The sequence below is a fragment of the Pelophylax lessonae genome, assembly GCF_965119305.1.
Source record: "Pelophylax lessonae genome assembly, chromosome: 9".
In the NCBI taxonomy this organism is placed as follows: domain Eukaryota; kingdom Metazoa; phylum Chordata; class Amphibia; order Anura; family Ranidae; genus Pelophylax; species Pelophylax lessonae.
Window position 1 is genome coordinate 23,252,664 of NC_138776.1, and position 22,651 is coordinate 23,275,314.

General features: G+C 48.2%; 1 protein-coding gene across 1 annotated transcript in view; it reads left to right on the forward strand.

Annotated features, from left to right (window-relative positions):
- Positions 1-7,094, forward strand: part of CNNM1 (cyclin and CBS domain divalent metal cation transport mediator 1) — a 92,983-nt gene extending 85,889 nt beyond the window's left edge. The window contains exon 12 of the mRNA XM_082268365.1: positions 6,965-7,094. Within this exon, the coding sequence (XP_082124491.1) occupies positions 6,965-7,041 (77 nt within the window). The 3' untranslated portion in view covers positions 7,042-7,094. The remainder of the gene's footprint in view (positions 1-6,964) is intronic.
- Positions 7,095-22,651: the final 15,557 nt, after the last annotated feature.

A 22,651-nucleotide genomic window follows, 5' to 3' on the forward strand; every position in this document is an offset into this window, starting at 1 on the left:
TAGTCCCACGGCAAGCAAAATGGCTGCCAGCTCCAAAGAGCCTGCTTCATGTTCACCTGAGCCTCCCAGTCTTCCAGTGCTGATTGCTGATGGGGGAGGGGATCAACATAGTTCTGGAAGTGGAATGGAAGTAGCAATGGAAATATCCTGCAATGCTTTACCTGCTGCTGTGTTAAAACAGAATGCTATTTCCACAGCTGAAAACCCTGTCCTAGTGGAAGAGAAGATGACAGCTGGAGTTCTTACCAATGCAGCAGCAACTATGGATTCTGCTGTGAAGACAACAGCAATAATAAGTATCCCAGCAAGTATAAAAAATGACAATGTTAAAGCAATGAATGTGGTGGGTGGTGGTGAAGGGGTTAGTAATGCTGGGAAAAATAAAAATGACATTTCTCCTCCTGCTCAGCAGAGGAAAGATTCGATTGCACAGATCAATCCCGAATCTGTGCAATCGTTATCTGCTAAGTGTGTGTCAGATAATTTAAAAAAACTGATGGATTTTCTGCTGGGAGGAATGTTGGAAGCTATGCTTCAACTTTGGGGAGTCACACCAGGGTGGGTGGTGGGAATTCTGTTATTAGTCAAAATTCAGGGAGGTTTGGTGGGTATAGGAGGAGGAATGTGGTACAGTTGAGGTGGGTGGGGGATGGAACTCCGCCAGTAAGGGGGAGGGTGGCTGAGTTGATTTTGGAAATGGGGTTTAAAGCTTGTGATATTTTTGCTTTAATTTGCCCGGTGGGGAGTTATGAATTTGATTTGTCGTTTGTAAAACCTGAAAGTTTGGATCTCTTCTGGGAGAGATTTAGGAGGTGCAAGGGCCTTCAGCAGTGGAGTGGTTTGGTGCCAAAAGTGATCTCAAGGCAGCCTCTGATAAAATCAGTGACCATTTTGGTGCGTAACGAATCCATACCAGAGGCTGATTTATTAGTATGGCTACGCCGATATGGCGAGGTCCTCACTCCACTGCGGAAGGTCCTTGATGAGCATGGGATATGGACAGGGGCCTGGACAGTGTCGCTAAAATTGGGGGTGCTGGGCGATGTAGTTCAGCACCTTCCCTGCTCAGCCTTTCTGGGTAGGGATAGGCTGACCATTTTCTACCAAGGTCAGCCTAAGGTGTGCAATAAATGTGGTGATAAAGGCCACTTTGCATCGTCCTGCACCCACAAGAAGTGCTCACTGTGCCAGGATTTAGGCCATTTGGCCAGAGAATGCACCCAGATTCGGTGCAATTTGTGCCAGCAGCTGGGTCATCCATATAGCCAGTGCCCAGAGGCACTGCATAACTTGCCAGGATTGGAGACTGAGCTGCAGAGGCTTGATAAAGAAGATGAAGCAGCTGAAGTTAGAGAGGAAATTGTTGTTGCCCCTCCTGTGTCTGTTGTGTCAGATTCTGTTTCCCCTAGTGATGTGGTCCCTGAGTCTGTGTCTGTTGTGTCAGATTCTGTTTCCCCTAGTGATGTGGTCCCTGAGTCTGTCCCTCCTGTTGTTCCTACATCTACTGTGCGTAGATCCTCCAGACTAGCGGAAGCTGCTGGGGGGGCGGGTATAGTGGATCTTCCCCCTCGGCCTACTCCACCTCCAGTCCCTGTCTCTCGACACCGCAAACGCGGCCAAGAGGGTGCAGGGGTGCTGGATGGTGGTGGGGTCGATGGGGTTGAGGGAGGGGTGTCCATGTCCCATGTCTCACCCTCTGTTGTGGAGGATTCGGATGATGAGGGGTGGGAGAGGACAAAGAGGAAGAAAAAGAAGAAGAGGAAGACCAGTAAAGCGGTCACTTCTTCCTTACAGTTAGAGCCAGGAGGGGTTCCTCTTGGCAACACATTTTCGGTTTTATCAGGGGAGGAGTTAGTATCCGATTTATCTACTTTATCATCTATGGATGAGGGGGAGTCACATAGTGTAAAGAGAGCTGTTTCGGGTGATGAGAGTGTGGTGGAGGTTAAGAAACGACTACCCCAATCATCCTGATGGCAGTGCCCGCTCTGATAAAGGTGGCGACCATTAATGTCGCCAGCGTGAAATCTGCAAGAGCTCGTGATATTGCCTTATTTTTGCTCAGTGAGTTTGATGCTGAGATTTTATTTTTGCAAGAGACCTGGCTCAATACTTTGGCCGATGTCCATCTAGCAAAAAGGGAGTGGAGATACGGTCCCTCCTTTTGGTCTCTTGCGGCTGAGCCTTGCAGCGGAGTTGCGGTTCTTTTTAAAACCGATATGGTAACGTTCCGGCGGATAATTGAGGTAGAAATGGGGAGATGCATGGTCTTAGACGTCTCTGTTAGGGGGCAGGACCTGCGCCTGATCAATATCTATGGACCGCAGTCAAAATGGGACAGGAAATGCCTCTTCACAAAGATCAAGCCCTTCCTTTTTACATCCCAGCAGGTTGTCTTTGGAGGTGACTTTAACACCATAATTAGGCCTGAAGACAGGAGGGTCTCCATAGACAGGCTGGGTTATGATAGCGTTTTTCTTAGAGATATGGTTAGACAAGCAGGCCTGGTAGATGTGCACATTAAGCACTGCCCTGGCAGCACGGGATTCACGTTTCAGAGAGGGAATAGTCAGAGTAGGATAGATAGGTTTTTTTTTAAAGGAGAACTCTGCTTTCTCGGCTCCTGAGTTGAGGGCGGTGGAGTTCTCTGACCACTGTATGCTGTCTGTGACTCTGAATGCCTCGGACACTCCACCCAGGGGAAGGGGTACCTGGAAACTGAATTCGGCTCTCCTGGAAGATGTAGAGGTAAGACAATCCTTTGAGGATTTTTTTCAGGCACAGGTTTCTATTCTGGACTTTTGCAGCAGTAAGTCAGAGTGGTGGGAGCTTGTGAAACAAAGGGCGATTGGACTTTTCAAGGCCATAAGTAAGAAGAAGCAGCTTGGTATGTATATTGCCTACCAGCATTTGCGGAGGAAGCTTGATCGTCTTGTCTCGTATGGAGGAGATCCAGGGGAGATCTCGGAGGTAAAGCTTCTTCTTAGGAAGTGTCAATACGACCGGCATGCCTCCTTGGTTCTGGAGAGAGATTATGGGAAATATCACTCGCCTGATCCTTACCAGAACTGTAAGCAAGGCATAGCAGTTAAGACGGTCATAGGTCTGAGGGATAGTACGGGTTCCCTGGTGAAGTCCAGATCAGGGATCCTGGAGATCTTCAGGTCATATTACGCAGACCTTCTGGGAAGAAAGGACCTTAGTCGGGACAGGATGGAAAGCTTTCTGGATTCTACTCCAGGATTGGGAAATGATACATTGCCTTTGATGGATTTGACAGAACCAATTTCAGCGGATGAGGTAGTTCGTGCTATAGAGAAGCTGGCTACCAAAAAGTCGCCTGGGCCAGATGGGTTGACAGCTGAATTTTACAAGTGTTTTAAGTCCATTCTGGCTCCCTTTTTAACGGAGGTTTATAACAGCTGTTTAGATGAGGGTTCTCTCCCTCCCTCCATGAGGCAATCCGCTGTGATTCTTCTGTCAAAAGGTAAAGACCCCTCAATAATTGAGAACTGGCGCCCCATCAGTCTTCTCAATGTTGATAGAAAGATCTTGGCGAAGATTCTTTTTTGGCGCTTGTCGTCAGTAGCAGGCGATTTGTTGTCCAATCATCAGCACTGCTCGGTCCAGGGCAGAAGTACCTTTTCAGCAATTTTAGCTGTCCGGGAGGCTTTGGAGCGATGCAGGGCTGCTGGATGGAGAAAGTACTTGCTGGCATTGGATCAGGCGAAGGCTTTTGATCGAGTCAATCATGAGTACCTGTATTTGCTACTTGGTAGATACGGCCTGCAGGGGAGGTTTATTGATTGGCTGAAAACATTATATAAAGGGGCTGAGAGCTTCCCACTTGTTAATGGTTGGGTTGGACGGCCTTTTGAGGTTGGCTCTGGGGTGCGCCAGGGGTGTCCTTTGAGCCCCCTGCTATATGTATTCGCAATCGATCCCTTCATAAGAAGGTTAGAGAGTGGATCGTTGTGTGGGGTGCCTTTGGGCATTGCTGGTGTGCCGCCTTTGAAGGTCGTGGCCTATGCCGATGATGTGTCTGTTATTATCTCTGGGATGGAGGAGGCGCAGGAGGTGGTCTCTGTGATAGAGCAGTACACTGAGGCTTCTGGCTCTAAAATCAATCATGAAAAGAGTGAAGTTTTCTGGATGGGTGAGGAGGGTGAAAGCTTCGAACTTCCGGATGCCTTCCCAGAGCCCCAGCAGGAAATTAAAGTGTTGGGCATCAAATTTGGTCCTGGTGACTATGGTCATCGAAATTGGGAAAGCAGGTTGTTGAATGCCAATGCCAAGGTGGCAAGCTGGAAGAAATGGAAACTTTCCTTGAGGGAAAGGGTTGACTTGATTAAAACGTACCTGATCCCAATCTTTTTATATGTCAGCTTTGTCTGTATCTTGCCGGAATCTCTCTATGCAAGGGTGTACAGCTGCTTTTTCCAACTGTTATGGGGAAATAGGCTGAACCTGATCAAACGCAATGTAACTTACCTGTCCAGGCGGGAGGGTGGTCTAGGAATGGTCAACCCTATAGTTTTCTTTTCTCTGCTTTTTTTAAAGTATAATCTTGGTAATATGTTAGCAGAGACCCCGCCGGGATGGGTGGGTATTTTTCAATCTTGGTTTAGGCCTTTTCTGCGATGCTGGGAAGATGGCGGGCCAGTGAAAAGTCTGAGAGTCCGACATGGCAAGCTTCCGGCTTATGTTGCCCCGTGTCTGAAAATACTTAGGCAGTGGCAGGTGACAGTGGGGGATATCAAGTCCCTCCCCAGAAAGCTTCTGGAGAAGAGGATTTTGGGCTCTGCTTTCAGTGTGTCGCTGACCTTAAGGGATTGCCCAGGCCCCGTAATGAGGGAGGGGTTGCGTTTAATTAACTTAGGAAGAATCCCTTTGAAGTTTAGGGATCAAGCCTGGCTCGCTTTCCATGGAAGGCTCTATGTGAGAGGGAACCTGAAGCATCGCCCTGTGGATGATCGGGATTGTCCTAGAGCGGAGTGTGTTGGTAAAGTGGAGTCTATGGACCACTTTTTGCTCCAGTGTCCCTTTAACATAGAGGTGTATAAAAGGGTGGGGAGGGCTCTAGGCATCCCCTTTCTCTATCGCATGAGTTATGCGGAGTGGGTGTACGGGGCATTCCCGACTCGCTGGGATTTTGATTTGGATACACTTTTTCTAGTTAGTATAGTTGTCCGTTACTTCACGTGGAATGCACGGTGCCAGATTACCCTGCGGAAGAAAGTCCTCCCTGTCGAGGTGGTGGTGTACGATATTCTTGGTGAGGTTGGGAAGATTCGGGGTCTTGAGAAGGGCAGGGAGCCTCGAGCGGTCTGGATAAGGGCGTGGAGGAATATCAGACCTGCTTTTGGTGAACTGTCCATCTCTGGGTGAAAAGATTTTTTCCTATGCTATTTCTTTCACGCCCTTAGCTTTTGTTGGTTAATATCTTCATTTTTGAAGAAGGGCTGCATGCATAATGGGGGTGGTTTTGTTTCTTGACCTCGCAGGTTTGATGTCTGGTGTGGTGGTGTGAGTCTTATTAAGATTATTTTTTCCCGGTAATGATGTGTTTCATGATGTGAGTTTTGTTTTTGCTGTAAAGGCAGTCTTTATTTGAGAGCAGAATTTGCTATGTATTTTTTTTTCCCCTTTTCATGTAAATATGTATATATTTATTTATGTATATTGATTTTATGCTTATTGATTGCAAGACTTTTAATAAACAAAATTGGGAAGAATGTTCCTTACATTGGTTCAGTGGGAAGAATGTCCCTTACATTGGTGATCAGTAGGAAGAATGTCCCTTACATTCGTGGTCAGTGGGAAGAATGTTTCTTACATTCGTGGTCAGTGGGAAGAATGTTCCTTGCATTGGTGATCAGTGGGAAGAATGTACCTTACATTGGTAGTCAGTGGGAAGAATGTTCCTTACATTGGTGGTCAGTGGGAAGAATGTCCCTTACATTGGTAGTCAGTGGGAAGAATGTCCCTTACATTGGTGGTCAGTGGGAAGAATGTCCCTTACATTGGTGGTCAGTGGGAAGAATGTCCCTTACATTGGTGGTCAGTGGGAAAAATGTCCCTTATATTGGTGCTTAGTGAGAAGAATGTCCCTTACATTGGTGATCAGTGGGAAGAATGCTCCTTACATTGGTGGTCAGTGGGAAGAATGCTCTTTACATTGGTGGTCAGTGGGAAGAATGCCCCTTACATTGGTGGTCAGTGGGAAGAATGCTCCTTACATTGGTGGTCATTGGGAAGAATGCTCCATACATTGGTGATCAGTGAGAAGAATACTCCTTACATTGGTGGTAAGTGGGAAAAATGTTCCTTACATTGGTGGTCAGTGGGACCAGTGGGAGCATTTTTCCCACTGACTACCAATTAAAGGAGCATTCTTCCCACTGACTACCAATGCAAGTGGCATTCTTTCCACCCACCACCAATGTAAGGGGCATTCATCCCAGTGACCACCAATGTAAGGGGCATTCATCCCAGTGACCACCAATGTAAGGGGCATTCTTCCCACTGAACACCAATGTAAGGGACATTCTTCCCACGACCACCAATGTAAGGAGCATTCTTCCCACTGACCACCAATGTAAGGGGCATTCATCCCAGTGACCACCAATGTAAGGGGCATTCTTCCCACTGAACACCAATGTAAGGGACATTCTTCCCACTGACCACCAATGTAAGGGGCGTGCGCTCACTGTGTGCTTCCAGTATATCGGCCAAACTATCACAGACAGCTCCTGGTCTCTGTTTATTGAGTCTGGCTCCCAGTCATGAGATTGCTGTGTCAGTGAAGTTATCTCCACCTTCTGGCACGAACATCAGCTTAAAGGGCTCCTGGGAGGTGTCAGCAAAAGGTCAAAGTCAGCTTGTGAACACATAAATCTTGTATGCTGTTGCTGGGACATCCAGTGTGAACAATCAAGATTTTTTTTAAATATATTTCTTGCAGGTGGTAAAACCAGAAAAAAATCGAAAGATGCAGAAAAAAGTCCAGAAGAAAGTTCAGCGCTGCAACTGATGACATGAAAAAGTTGGACAGATGGAAGTCCCGGATTAAAGCGGGACATCCCACACATCCCACACATTCCTGACGGGAAGTAGAAGAGCCTCCTGTCTCTATGTCTATGCACTTCTGTTCTGTCTGGGATTCTACAGATACTGGAAAAAACATTTCCAGAGCTACAACCTGCGACCACAGATGTCTGCAACTGTCTTACCTGCTGTGCATGCCAAAACCATCCAACCATGAGATGACCAACCATGCCAAGACCATCCAACCATGCGATGACCAGCCATACCAAGACCAAGACATGACCATCCAACCATTCCAAGACCATCCAACCATGAGATGACCAACCATGCCAAGACCTAGAGACGACCATCCAACCATTCCAAGACCATCCAACCATGAGATAACCATCCAACTATCCCAAAACCATGAGATAACCATCCAACCATGCCAAGAGTATGAGATGACATCCAACAATGTGATAACCATCTAACCATGCCAAGACCAAGACATGACCATTCCAAGACCATCCAACCATGAGATGACCAACCATGCCAAGACCTAGAGATGACCATCCAACCATTCCAAGACCATCCAACCATGAGATAACCATCCAACTATCCCGAAACCATGAGATAACCATCCAACCATGCCAAGACCATCCAACCATGGGACTTCCTAAGAGCCGAAACTGGTGGATTCAAAAAACAAGATCAGACCGGATATTGGGCAAAATGCAGATTTATAGAACTTTGGGGGAATTTTTTTGTTAACTATTTGAAATAGACAAACAATTGTTTGATAAACAACACCTCCCCTCCCCCTCTTTTATAGAATATCTATTAGGCCCCCTGAGATAGTACGATACAGGGAATGGCTGCATCTTGTGTCCCTAGGACGGCGCTTCCACAACAATCGTCATAGAGGAACGTGTAATATAACTGCATTGGATGTCATTCAGCTTATGTATTCACTTTTATTTCCAGCATTCATAGAGCACCAGCATACTGAATAGACACGTCCCCCATCCAAACCGGTCCCCGCACACTAAACACTCCAAGCACAAACTCCGCAGGAAGTCGGATGTCTGAGCAGCACATAGACATGGAGGAGCATACAATCTCCTTGCAGATCAGGTTGGGATTATATTTTGCAGCCAGGGCTCCAGCCATGCAGGTGATGACGCTAACCTCTGTGCACCTCCAGTGCTCATTACAATACTGACACAATTCGATGAGAAGCTGAGAAGTCGCTGTGTCCAGACCAGCCTGGTTATTCTTTGCAATAAAATGGCGGCAGGTATTACAGATTTGCGTCATCTGTGCGCAACAACTGCGACATTCTGACCACCCAACCACCAGCCGATGCATCAAAGCATTCATCGCAGTTATAGAAGTCAGCTCAGCTGAATTAGATTCCCCGAAAAACCTCACAGCACTTCCTCCAAACAGACAAAATAAAATGAATCGGATGTGTGGAGAAAGGTACTTCTCCAGATTCTTATGATGGAAATATCGCCTGTCGCGGGTTCAGGCAGATACGGAAAACACAGCGACCGCCTCTGTCCATGAGGAAGTCATTGCACATGGAACCGATTAGCTGAACGTTCTTCACCTCCATTGCACGATGGGTGAAGCCAGCATATGAACCATCGAACGCGATATAGACAGTGGCATCAGGATCATTATTAGAGGGGAAGGAACCGTGAAACCAGAGTTATTATATATCAGAATCCCAGATCTGTTCATTAGGAATCCGCATTCCCCCTCTTAGCGTTCCGTCTCTTCCAGACGTGACGAAGATTCACCTGCATGTGATGTTTGGCCTCATTGGCTGGAACCTCCTGGAAGGACAAATTTATTTTCTGATATGTCAACTGATCGTAGGAGATAAAGATATATTTATTTTGAATAAGAATTAAAATGGCGGCAGAGGGATCTGCTTTATATATATATATATATATATATATTGTACCGTTCTTTACCTCAGAAATAACGCATGTATGTCATTCACAGAGATCATTTATTAAAGAATCTTATGCCACTGAGCTGCCAGTACTGCAGACTTTACATGGCCTTCCAGTGCCGGGGTGTTGAAGTGGTGCATGTGTTACCACAAATCAATGCCCCCCCAATGCACAATGGCAGCACACACGCGTTGTAGTGACCACAATGCACCGTAATGTGTTTCATGTCACATGTGATATGAAGGATGTAAGGATCTGTTTGCGGACCATTCAAAACCCATAGGGCCCTCAGGGAGTAATGTTTATGTGAACCCTGAAGCACACACAGAGAAATCAACATTCCTCTCCTGTACATACTGCCCACCATCATATCCGCCACATTCCTCTCCTGTACATACTGCCCACCATCATATCCGCCACATTCCTCTCCTGTACATACAGCCCTCCGTCATACCCGCCACATTCCTCTCCTGTACATACTGCCCACCATCATATCCGCCACATTCCTCTCCTGTACATACAGCCCACCGTCATACCCTCCACACTCCTCTCCTGTACATACTGCCCACCATCATACCTGCCAAATTTCTCTCCTGTACATACTACCTGCCACATTCCTCTCCTGTACATACTGCCCACTATCATACTGGCCACATTCCTCTCCTGTACATGCTGCCCGCCATACCCGCCACATTCCTCTCCTGTACATACTGCCCACCGCCATACCCGCCACACCCCTCTCCTGTACATACAGCCCACCGTCATACCCTCCACACCCCTCTCCTGTACATACTGCCCGCCGCTATACCCGCCACATTCCTCACCTGTACATACTGCCCACCGCCATACCCGCCACATTCCTCTCCTGTACATACAGCCCAACATCATACCCTCCACACCCCTCTCCTGTACATACTGCCCGCCGCTATACCCGCCACATTCCTCACCTGTACATACTGCCCACCGCCATACTCGCCACATTCCTCTCCTGTACATACAGCCCACCGTCATACCCTCCACACCCCTCTCCTGTACATACTGCCCGCCGCTATACCCGCCACATTCCTCACCTGTACATACTGCCCACCGCCATACCCGCCACATTCCTTTCCTGTACATACAGCCCACCATCATACCCTCCACACTCCTCCCATGTACAACTACATACTGCCCACCATAATACCTGCCACATTCCTCTCCTATACATACAGCCCACCATCATACCTGCCACATTCCTCTCCTGTACATACTGCCCACCGTCATATCCTCCACACTCCTCTCCTGTACAACTACATACTGCCCACAGTCATACCCGCCACATTCCTCTCCTGTACATACTGCCCACCATCATACCTGCCACATTCCTCTCCTGTACATACAGCCCACCGTCATACCACACTCCTCTCCAGTACATACTGCCACTGTCATACCCTCCACATTCCTCTCCTGTACATAGTGCTCACTGTCATACCCTTAACACTCCTCTCTTGTACATTCTTCCCACCGTCATACCCTCCACAGGCCTCTCCTGTACATACCTGTCCACTGTCTAATCCCTCCACACTCCTCTCCTGTACATAGTGCTCACCGGCACACCCTCCACACTCCTCTCTCCTCTCCTGTACATGCTCCCCCCCCACTGTCATACCCTCCACACTCCTCTCCTGTATATAGTGCTCACCGTCATACCCTCCACATTCCTGTCCTGTACATACTGCCCACCGTCATACCCTCCATATTCCTGTCCTATACATACTGCCCCGCCGTTCCGGTCATACCCTCCACAGTCCTCTCCTGTACATACTGCCCACCGTCATATCCTCCACACTCCTCTCATGTACATACTACCATCGTTATACCCTTCGCATCCCTCTTCTGTACAAACTGTCCACCGACATACCCTTCCTACTCCTGTCCTGTATATACCGCCCCCCCCCCCCCGTCATACCCTCCACACTCCTCCCTTGTACATACTGCTCACTGTCATACCCTCCGCACTCCTCTCCTGTACATACCACCCACCGTCATATCCTCCACACTCCTCTCCTGTACATACTGCCCACCATTATACCCTTCACACTCCTCTCCTGTACATACTGATTACTGTCATACCCTCCACACTCCTCTTGTGTACATACTGCTCACTGTCATACCTTGCACTAATTGTCAGTGTTAGCCGGCTATCGCTGGGGTCCTTCTGTAATTTGGTGCCCATGAAGCTGTCTCTTTAAGGCTGTCCGCAATACAAGGCTGTTGGGTAAGGATAGGTTTCTATTGCATTAACTGTGGGCAGTAAAGAATTAGGCGCTGTAGTTTTAATCACCACTCCTGGCATGCAACAGGTCCGCTCCCATATGCTTGGCAGTCAGTTGTCCCAGAAGTCTCAGTACTCACAATCCAGTCCTCCCGAATGTGAGCACTTATGGCAACAAGTCTCCCCAGCTTGCGTTCCAAGTACCACAACGCATTTTGTGCATATCCATTAAACACGGCTGTCTACGCACATAATGCCGCATGCATATGTGTGATTGGGCCCTTCATGTTAGCTAGCTAGAGCCCTTTGTGAAATGAATTTAATTAGTATGTAAATGGTTGATATCCTTAAAAGTGGAAGTCAAGGCACCAAAATAGGTGTACTGTACTGAGAAAATTCTATAAATCCTTCTGCTAAAATCAGGTCACATGATCTATCTGCTAAAATCAGGTTATATGGTCTACCTACTAAAATCAGGTCACATGATCTAGCTGCCATACTTTTTCTATTTCAAATGATGAAGCCTTAGAGAGGCCCCAGTCTGTGATGTGGTCACTGGGAGGCTCTCTTCTCTGCAGACCATCCGGACCGGTAGTCATGATTAATGAAGATCCCTTGTTATATGTCGGCCTCTGTGGGCACTGATGTCATGGAGGGTCCATCTCCAATGTACAGTGTGAGCCACATCAGCACTTTAACTGTCTGCATCACTGCCATTTATCGCACCCTCATCACCACAATCCATAGAATCAGATACTGAGATCAGGACAGGATTTACAGTCCAACAGATGATGAATGCTGACTGCAGAACAATCGTGGAGGGGGTAAGGGACATCGATTAGGGGTAAGGGTTGCTACAACTAGAGAAACGCCTTGACTTCCACTTTAACTGGACACACCATGCTCAGTATTTCTGAAGGTTCCTACAATAAATATTTCATTGCACTGTTTGTATTTGATATTTACCTGGGAAACCTCAACCAGGTGATCTGCTGCTTTAAATGATCTTCCAGAACGTAACACAGAACGCTAAAAACGTCAGCCATGTATGAAATGTGGTGGAGAGGAGAGGGGAGAGAAGAGATATGAGAAGAATGACGAAGAGTGGGAACAGAGGGCAGAGAGAAGGGAAAGAGGAGAGCAGAGTTGAAAAGGATAAAGAGAGGAATGAGGAGGAGTTGGGGACAGAGGAATAAGGGGCGGAGAGAGAAATGAGGAGGAGAAGAGGGAAGAGAAAGAGGAGAGCAGAGTGGAGAAGGATGAAGAGATGACTGAGGAGGAGCGGGGACAAAAGAAATAAAGGGTGGAGAGAGAAATGAGAAGAAGGGAGAGGAGGAGTGAGAGGGGAAAGAGGAGAGCAGAGTGAAGAAGGATGAAGAGAGGAATGAGGAGGAGTGGGGACAGAGGAAAGTGGGAGCAGAGAGAGAGAGAAATGAGGAGGGAGAGAGGAGAGCAGACTGAAGAAGGATGAAGAGCGGTATGAGGAGGAGTGGCGATAGAGGAATAAAGGGTGGAGAGAGAAATGAGAAGAAGGGAGAGGAGGAGTGAGAGGGGAAAGAGGAGAGCAGAGTGAAGAAGGATGAAGAGAGGAATGAGGAGGAGTGGGGACAGAGGAAAGTGGGAGCAGAGAGAGAGAGAAATGAGGAGGGAGAGAGGAGAGCAGACTGAAGAAGGATGAAGAGAGGTATGAGGAGGAGTGGCGATAGAGGAATAAAGGGTGGAGGGAGAAGAGGAGGAGAGAGCAGGGAAAGAGGAGAGCAGAGTGGAGAAGGATGAAGAGAGGAATGAGGAGTAGGAACAGAGGAAAGAGGGAATGGAGAGAGAAATGAGAAGAAGGTAGAGGAGTGTGGAGAAGGAAGAGAATAATAGGGAGAGAGGGGAAAGGAAAGAATAGAGTGGAGAAGGATGAAGAGAGAAATGAGGAGTAGGGACAGAGGAAAGAGGGAATGGAGAGAGAAATGAGGAGAAGGTAGAGGAGTGTGGAGAAGGAAGAGAAGAATAGGGAGAGAGGGGAAAGGAAAGAGTAGAGTGGAGAAGGATGAAGAGAGAAATGAGGAGTAGGGACAGAGGAAAGAGGGAATGGAGAGAGAAATGAGGAGAAGGTAGAGGAGTGTGGAGAAGGAAGAGAAGAATAGGGAGAGAGGGGAAAGGAAAGAGTAGAGTTGAGAAGGATAAAAAGAGAGGAATGAGGAGGAGTGGGGACAGAGAAATGGGGAGAGAGAAGGAAGAGGAGTGAGTAGACAGAAGAATCTGGAGTGAGGTGAAACAGGGAGGGGAGCAGGGAGTGAGAGGGAAAGGAGGAGGAGAGCAGAGCGGAGAGGGAAGATATGAGAGGAATGAGGAGTAGTGGGGACAGAGGATATGGGAGTGGAAAGAAAACCGGTGGGGAAGAAAGGAGTGGAGTGGAATAAAGAGGTTTGTGCAGAATTAAGACAAGAAAGGAGTGAAAAGGAGATGAGAGATATGAAAGGAAAGTGAGGAGTAGAGGAGTATGGCGAGAGTGCCAGAGTGTTACCTTCCACCCGCATTGCTTCCTATGTGTAACCGCTGCTGCGTTTAGCGTCATGCGTATACCAAGAGATGCTGCATTAGATTTCTTTGTATTTTTTCTGTATGCACAATAATGCTGAAGAAATGTTGATGTTTTAATTCCAGAAATATATTTGTTGAGGTATTTTTAATAAAAAAAAGGAGAAGGAACCTGTCTATGTGGCCTCATTTATGGAGTGATTGGGTCTGCTGATTGACATGAGCGATCCCTGTGATGCTGCAGCAACAACCACCACCACCTCCACCTCCAGATTCATCTTGTGATTTTATTTTATTTTTTGTGGTTTGCAACGTTTAGGCAGTAAAAACAAGTCATTACACCAAAATCTCCAATATTTTAAAATGTTATTATATTAAAGTTTTTAGTACTTTTTAAAGGCTTGCTGTTCTGTTTTATAAAGACGTGGTTTAGAACACAGCAGCCCTGATGTGACCTTATACCTAACATAATGATTGATTGATTTATTAAAACTAAAGAGTACAAAATCTGGCGCAGCTCTGCATAGAAACCTATAGAAAATCAGCTTCCAGTTTGTTTTGTTTCTTGTCAAAGCTTAATTGAACAAACTGAAGTTAGAAGCTGATTGGCTACCATACACAGCTGATCTAGATGTTGCACTCTCCAGTTTTAGTAAATCAACCCTTATCTGTTCATATATCTAAACATAAACTATAACAGACCATAAATATTACACCCATCACTGAGCTCCTGAACAGACTGAGGTGCAACCTGGCGATGTCGGATGGACTGAAACATAAAGTCCCGGAGGTGTTCTATTGGATTTAGGTCAGATGAGCGTGGGGGTCATTCAATGCTATCAATTCCTTCATCCTCCAGGAACTGGCTGCATACTCTCACCAGATGAAGCCGGTCATTGTCGTGCACCAGGAGGAACCCAGGACCCACTGCACCAGCGTGGGGTCTGACAATGGGTCCAAGGATTTCATCCCAATACCTAATGGCAGTCAGGGTGCCATTGTCTAGCTTGTAGAGGTCTGTGCGTCCCTCCATGGATATGCCTCCCCAGACCATCACTGACCCACCACAAAACCGGTCATGCTGAACGATGTTACAGGCAGCATAACGTTCTCCACGGCTTCTCCAGACCCTTTCACGTCTGTCACATGTGCTCAGGGTGAACCTGCTCTCATCTGCTTCCATCTGTGAAAAGCACAGGGTGCCAGTGGTAGAGCTGCCAATTCTGGTGTTCAGTGACAAATGCCAATCAAGTGCCACGCAGTGAGCACAGGGCCCACTAGAGGACATCGGGCCCTCAGGCCACCCTTATGAAGTCTGTTTCTGATCGGTCAGAGACATTCATATCAGTGGCCTGCTGGAGGTCATTTTGTAGGGCTCTGGCAGGGCTCATCCTGTTCCTCCTTGCACAAAGGAGCAGATACCTTTCCTGCTGATGGGTTAAGGACATTCTACGGCCCTGTCCTGGTCTCCTAGAGTAACTGCCTGTCTCCTGGAATCTCCTCCATGCTCCTGAGACTGTGCTGGGAGACACAGCAAAACTTCCGGCAATTTCACATATTGATGTGCCATCCTGGTGGAGTTGGACTGCCCAGGGGCGTAACTACAGGGGTTGCAATTGCATCCGGGCCCCATGCTCCATGGGGCCTGTGTGGCTCCCCTGTCCACCGTAGATTCTCTCCTTCCCTTTGCATGTGTGTAGTGCACCCATGAATTCTGCAATTCTGAACTCTGCATTTTGTAGCTAACGCTCGCCCCGCCACCAAACTCTGCACTTACTATGTTCTGTACTATTCAATTCTGGTTTTATTGCCCATTTAAGACCCTCCCACTCAGGGGCATAACTACAGGAGTAGCAATTGCAAAGTGGCCTGTGCAGCTCCCCTGTACACCTGGAGGAAAATGGGATGAGATTGGTACCTCTGTATGCTGCCCCCACCACTCCTCCTCCTATCCAGTTTTCTTGTGTTCTGCTGTCTCTGGGTCCCTGTGTGCTCCCCTGGTCCCCCCCCTACTGTGCTTCCGCCAACCCCCCCCCCCCCGCCCCCAACTGTGCTCCCTCCCCTCTCCTGCCGGCTGCTGCAGGGGATGTGTCACAATAGAGAACCAGGAAGGGGTCAGTAAATATGTAAAGTACCAGCTCCTTCCTTTTCTGAATGGACAGAGTCATAGTCAGTGACATTGTAAAAAAAATAAAATAAAATGATAAAAAATAATACAATTAAAATACCAAAAAATAAAAACTACTGACACCAGTGGGTGAACTTCCAGGATTGCAAAGGTCACACTTGCAACCGGGCCCTGGCTTTCCACCATCGTGGGGAGGCACCAAGATGGCAGGAAGGGGGTCCACTGCAGAACTCGTGAAAGGGTCCCGCTGCGGGATCGTAATAAAGGGCCCCACAATGAGAGTAAAGGGCCCCAGGATCAGTGGGAAGAGTCCCAGGCTTGAAGGGAAGGGCCCCAGCCAGGGGTTCAGGGGGGCCCTTCATGGTTTCTTGCACCGGGGCCCTGAAGGTTCTAGTTACGCCTCTGGGACTGCCTGTGAAACCTCTAAGTAACATAGTGCGGAATCACAAAAAAAATGGCCTGGTCATTAAGGGGGAAAACCTTCCGGTCCAGAAGAGGTTAAAGGAGAAGTCCAGCCTAACACTAAAATGGCTACATCTATAGACATCCACAATCTAACACTAACCTATCTAACCCTGTAAAGAAGAAATCAGTATACTTACCTTTTCTGAAGCCGATCCGACCCAATCTCACACTGAGCTGTCAGACAAAAGATTAGTTCGGTTTAGCTCAGAATTCTGTTTTAGGCTGGGTTCACACGAGTTTCTCCGCATCCAATTTTCATGGCAGGAGTCGGTGACCGGCTCTCAATGAAGCTGGTTCCCATAGCTCCGGAGCAAATTACATAGGGGTCCTGTGCGTCTTCTGGTCCGTTTCAGGTCCGAATTCAGCCAAATATTCAAACCGAAATCAGACCTGAAACAGTGAACAGGGGCGCACCGGACCCCGGCTGTGAGCCGCTCCGCACGGAGGTGTGAATCCAGCCTTAACCACTTCTTGACCGCCCCATGCAGATTTACTGTGGCAGGAGGCCTCTGCTGCACGTAGCTTTACGTGATCACGTGCACGTGGTTTTGGCAGCGCATGCGTCGCCAGGGTCGCGCTCCCGCGGTGATTGGATGCGGAGAAACTCGCATCCAATTTTCATGTCAGGAGTCTGTGGCCGGCTCTCAATGAAGCTGGTTCACATAGCTCCGGGACAGCTGCGGAGCAAATTACATAGGGGTCCTGTGCGTCTTCTGGTTTGTTTCAGGTCTGAATTCAGACCGAAATCAGACCTGAAACAGTGAACAGGGGTGCACTGGACCCCTGCTGTGAGCCGCTCCGCACAGAAGCGTGAATCCAGCCTTAACCACTTCTTGACCGCCCCATGCAGATTTACTGCAGCAGGAGGCCTCTGCTGCAAATAATCGTGTAGCTCTACGTGATTACGTGCACGTGGTTTTGGCGGCACATGCGGGAGGAGTGGGATCGATCGCCGCCGGCCTCCTGCGATCTTCGTCAAAGCTCACAGGAGAGCCATCTGATATGTAAACATTGTAAGATGGTTCTCCTGTCAGAGAGGCAGGAAAAGATCGTGTGATTCATCTAAGCTGATCTCTCTCTGCCTCTGTTCAATCCATCCCCCCACACAGTTAGTAAGCATGTCTAGGGAACACATTTAACCCCTTGATCACCCCCAGTGTTAACCCCTTCCCTGCCAGTGTCATTTATATAGTAACAGTGCATATTATTTAGCACTGATCACTGTATTAATGTCCCTGGTACCCACAAAGTGTCACTTATGCCTTGTTTCCACTGAGCGGATCGGTTTGGGTCAGTTCGGTTCGGTACGCTAATTTGAGTGTTTCCATTATGAAAGTGGCCCATACAACCGAACCAAACCGTACCATTCCTGGTCCTGCTTCAGATGTAGGGCCATAGGAAATGGTACGGTACGGTTAGGGCGGAGCTACTGGCGTCACACGATAGATTCCACTGATTGGCGGACAGGAAAACTTTAATGCTCACGTCAAATGAAAGAGAAAAACAAACACCTCATTTAGTCTAAACCCCACATGGCCCCTGGTGGCCCGACTTGCAGTGGAAACGCTCACCTAAATAGGCCGGACCATTCTAACCCTTCCAAACTGTACCGACCCGAACCGTTCCGCTCAGTGGAAACGAGGCATAAGTGTCAGATTTGTCTGCCGCAATGTCGCAGTTCCCAAAAAAAAAAAATATAAATAAATGAAAAATCGCTGATCACCGCCATTACTAATAAAAAAAAAAGTCCATAAATCTATCCCGTAGTTTGTAGACGCTATAACTTTTGCGCAAACCAATTATTATACACTTTTTTGGGTTTTGTTTTACCAAAAGCAGAATACATATGGGCCTAAACTCGTACCAGAGGAAGCCGGCGCGTGTGACCGGCGGACCTGATGTCCGCCGGTCACTCGCGATCGTTGGGCAGAGAGGGAGAAAGGCAGTGTAAACAAAGCCGCCTGTCATTCTCCCCTGTGTAAAAACACAGATCACTCGGTCCTGCTATGTAGGACCGTTGATCTGTGCTATTACACCACTAGCCACATCCAATGACAGTTAGAAGCACGCCCCTAGGGACACACTTAACCCCTCCCTCTCCAATAAAGTTAACCCCTTCCCTCCCAGTGTAATTTTTACAGTAACAGTGCATATATATAGCACTGATTACTGTAGTAATGTCACTGGTACCCCCAAAAGTATCAGTCAAGGGTCCGATCTGTCCGCCGCAATGTCGCAGTCCCGCAAAAAAAAAAAAAAAAAAAAAATCGCAGATCGCCGCCATTGCTAGTTAAAAAAAAAAAAAACACCAAAAATGACAGAAATCTTTCCCTTAGTTAGTAAACGCAATAACTTTTGCGCAAACCAATCAAAATATGCTTATTGTGATTTTTTTTTTTACTAAACATAGGTAGCAGAAAACAAATTGGCCAAAAATGTAAAAAAATTTGATTTTTAAATTTTTTGGGGGGGAATTTCATATAAAAAAAATTTGAAAAATATTGTTATTTTTTCAAAATTTACGCTCTTTTTTTGTTTATAGCGCAAAAAGTAAAAATCGCACAGGTGATCAAATACCACCAAAAGAAAGCTCTGTTTGTGGGGAAAAAAGGACGTAAATTTCGTTTGGGTACAGCGTCGCACAACCGTCAGTTAAAGTCGCACAGTGCCGAATTGCAAAAAGTGGCCTGGACGTAAGACAGCAAAATCCTCCGGTGGTAAAGTGGTTAAATAACGCAGCAACATCCACATGTAGGACACCCAACGTTAGAGGTGATTTATTCTTCCAAAGCAAATACACTTTTGCAAACTGGTACTGACTAGTATTCCAGTGTTTCTCTTCTGCCTCAGTTTTTCTCCATCACTCAGCTAATATGACACCAAAGCTGATGGAGAGAGGCAGGGGAGGCCCAAACAAGGATGCTATGCAGGCAACTGACATCCTCCTTATCAACTAATGATGCCATTGGTCGGTGGGGCACCGGCAGCGAAAAGGTTGCACAGTGAAAACCTGTGGCTTTGTGTAACTAAAAGGAAGGCTTTAGCCATACGCCGGCTTGTATACAATTTTTGGGCAATGTTTAGGCATTTTGCCAAGGCACCCCTGAAGAAATCTCAAGGCACCCTGGTTGAAAAAGGCCGATGTAGGCAATGGCCGGCTCTATGCAGTTTTCAGGAATGTCCTGGTCCTAGATATGTAGTGACAAAAAAAAAAAAAATGCAGCACTGATCCAATGTATAATTTTATTACAGTCAGTTACAACATCAGGTTCCCCAACAGGTTTGATCATTAAGACATACATATAAGCGTCTGGATTCAGGCTTTGTATTGCACAGTGTCACAGGGTTGCATGCATGAAAGGGCTTATAAAGCTGGATGGGGAGGTAAGGGGTTACCCCTGGTAATCCTCCTATAATGCACAATTCCCCACTAGAAATCACAATTACTCCGAGTACAAGCACAGCTCTACCTGGGAGGCAACCGGAAACATCTGAGATATGCCGGATTCCATAAATGTTAGGGGGGCCGGATTGTGCCGGATTCCATAAACGTTAGGGGGGACCGGATTGTGCCGGATTCCATAAACGTAAGGGGACCGAATTGTGCCGTATTCCATAAACGTTAGGGGGGACTGGATTGTGCCGGATTCCATAAACGTTAGGGGGGACCGGATTGTGCCGGATTCCATAAACGTTAGGGGGGACCGGATTGTGCCGGATTCCATAAACGTTAGGGGGACCAGATTGTGCCGGATTCCATAAACGTTAGGGGGGACCGGATTGTGCCGGATTCCATAAACGTTAGGGGGGACCGGATTGTGCCGGATTCCATAAATGTTAGGGGGGACCGGATTGTGCCGGATTCCATAAACTTTAGGGGGGACCGGATTGTGCCGGATTCCATAAACGTTAGGGGGGACCGGATTGTGCCGGATTCCATAAACGTTAGGGGGGACCGGATTGTGCCGGATTCCATAAACGTTAGGGGGGACCGGATTCCATGTTAGGGGGGACCGGATTGTGCCGGATTCCATAAACGTTAGGGGGGACCGGATTGTGCCGGATTCCATAAACGTTAGGGGGACCGGATTGTGCCGGATTCCATAAATGTTAGGGGGGACCGGATTCCATAAACGTTAGGGGGGACCGGATTGTGCCGGATTCCATAAACGTTAGGGGGACCAGATTGTGCCGGATTCCATAAACGTTAGGGGGGACCGGATTGTGCCGGATTCCATAAATGTTAGGGGGGACCGGATTGTGCCGGATTCCATAAACGTTAGGGGGGACCGGATTGTGCCGGATTCCATAAACTTTAGGGGGACCAGATTGTGCCGGATTCCATAAACGTTAGGGGGGACCGGATTGTGCCGGATTCCATAAACGTTAGGGGGGACCGGATTGTGCCGGATTCCATAAACGTTAGGGGGGACCGGATTGTGCCGGATTCCATAAACGTTAGGGGGGACCGGATTGTGCCGGATTCCATAAACGTTAGGGGGACCGGATTGTGCCGGATTCCATAAATGTTAGGGGGGACCGGATTGTGCCGGATTCCATAAACGTTAGGGGGGACCGGATTGTGCCGGATTCCATAAACGTTAGGGGGACCAGATTGTGCCAGATTCCATAAACGTTAGGGGGGACCGGATTGTGCCGGATTCCATAAATGTTAGGGGGGACCGGATTGTGCCGGATTCCATAAACGTTAGGGGGGACCGGATTGTGCCGGATTCCATAAACTTTAGGGGGGACCGGATTGTGCCGGATTCCATAAATGTTAGGGGGGACCGGATTGTGCCGGATTCCATAAACGTTAGGGGGGACCGGATTGTGCCGGATTCCATAAATGTTAGGGGGGACCGGATTGTGCTGGATTCCATAAACGTTAGGGGGGACCGGATTGTGCCGGATTCCATAAATGTTAGGGGGGACCGGATTGTGCTGGATTCCATAAACGTTAGGGGGGACCGGATTGTGCCGGATTCCATAAATGTTAGGGGGGACCGGATTGTGCCGGATTCCATAAATGTTAGGGGGGACCGGATTGTGCCGGATTCCATAAATGTTAGGGGGGACCGGATTGTGCCGGATTCCATAAACGTTAGGGGGGACCGGATTGTGCCGGATTCCATAAACGTTAGGGGGGACCGGATTGTGCCGGATTCCATGTTAGGGGGGACCGGATTGTGCCGGATTCCATAAACGTTAGGGGGGACCGGATTGTGCCGGATTCCATAAACGTTAGGGGGACCGGATTGTGCCGGATTCCATAAATGTTAGGGGGGACCGGATTCCATAAACGTTAGGGGGGACCGGATTGTGCCGGATTCCATAAACGTTAGGGGGACCAGATTGTGCCGGATTCCATAAACGTTAGGGGGGACCGGATTGTGCCGGATTCCATAAATGTTAGGGGGGACCGGATTGTGCCGGATTCCATAAACGTTAGGGGGGACCGGATTGTGCCGGATTCCATAAACGTTAGGGGGACCAGATTGTGCCGGATTCCATAAACGTTAGGGGGGACCGGATTGTGCCGGATTCCATAAACGTTAGGGGGGACCGGATTGTGCCGGATTCCATAAACGTTAGGGGGGACCGGATTGTGCCGGATTCCATAAACGTTAGGGGGGACCGGATTGTGCCGGATTCCATAAACGTTAGGGGGGACCGGATTGTGCCGGATTCCATAAACGTTAGGGGGGACCGGATTGTGCCGGATTCCATAAACGTTAGGGGGACCGGATTGTGCCGGATTCCATAAATGTTAGGGGGGACCGGATTGTGCCGGATTCCATAAACGTTAGGGGGGACCGGATTGTGCCGGATTCCATAAACGTTAGGGGGACCAGATTGTGCCGGATTCCATAAACGTTAGGGGGGACCGGATTGTGCCGGATTCCATAAATGTTAGGGGGGACCAGATTGTGCCGGATTCCATAAACGTTAGGGGGGACCGGATTGTGCCGGATTCCATAAACGTTAGGGGGGACCGGATTGTGCCGGATTCCATAAATGTTAGGGGGGACCGGATTGTGCCGGATTCCATAAACGTTAGGGGGGACCGGATTGTGCCGGATTCCATAAATGTTAGGGGGGACCGGATTGTGCCGGATTCCATAAACGTTAGGGGGGACCGGATTGTGCCGGATTCCATAAATGTTAGGGGGGACCGGATTGTGCTGGATTCCATAAACGTTAGGGGGGACCGGATTGTGCCGGATTCCATAAATGTTAGGGGGGACCGGATTGTGCTGGATTCCATAAACGTTAGGGGGGACC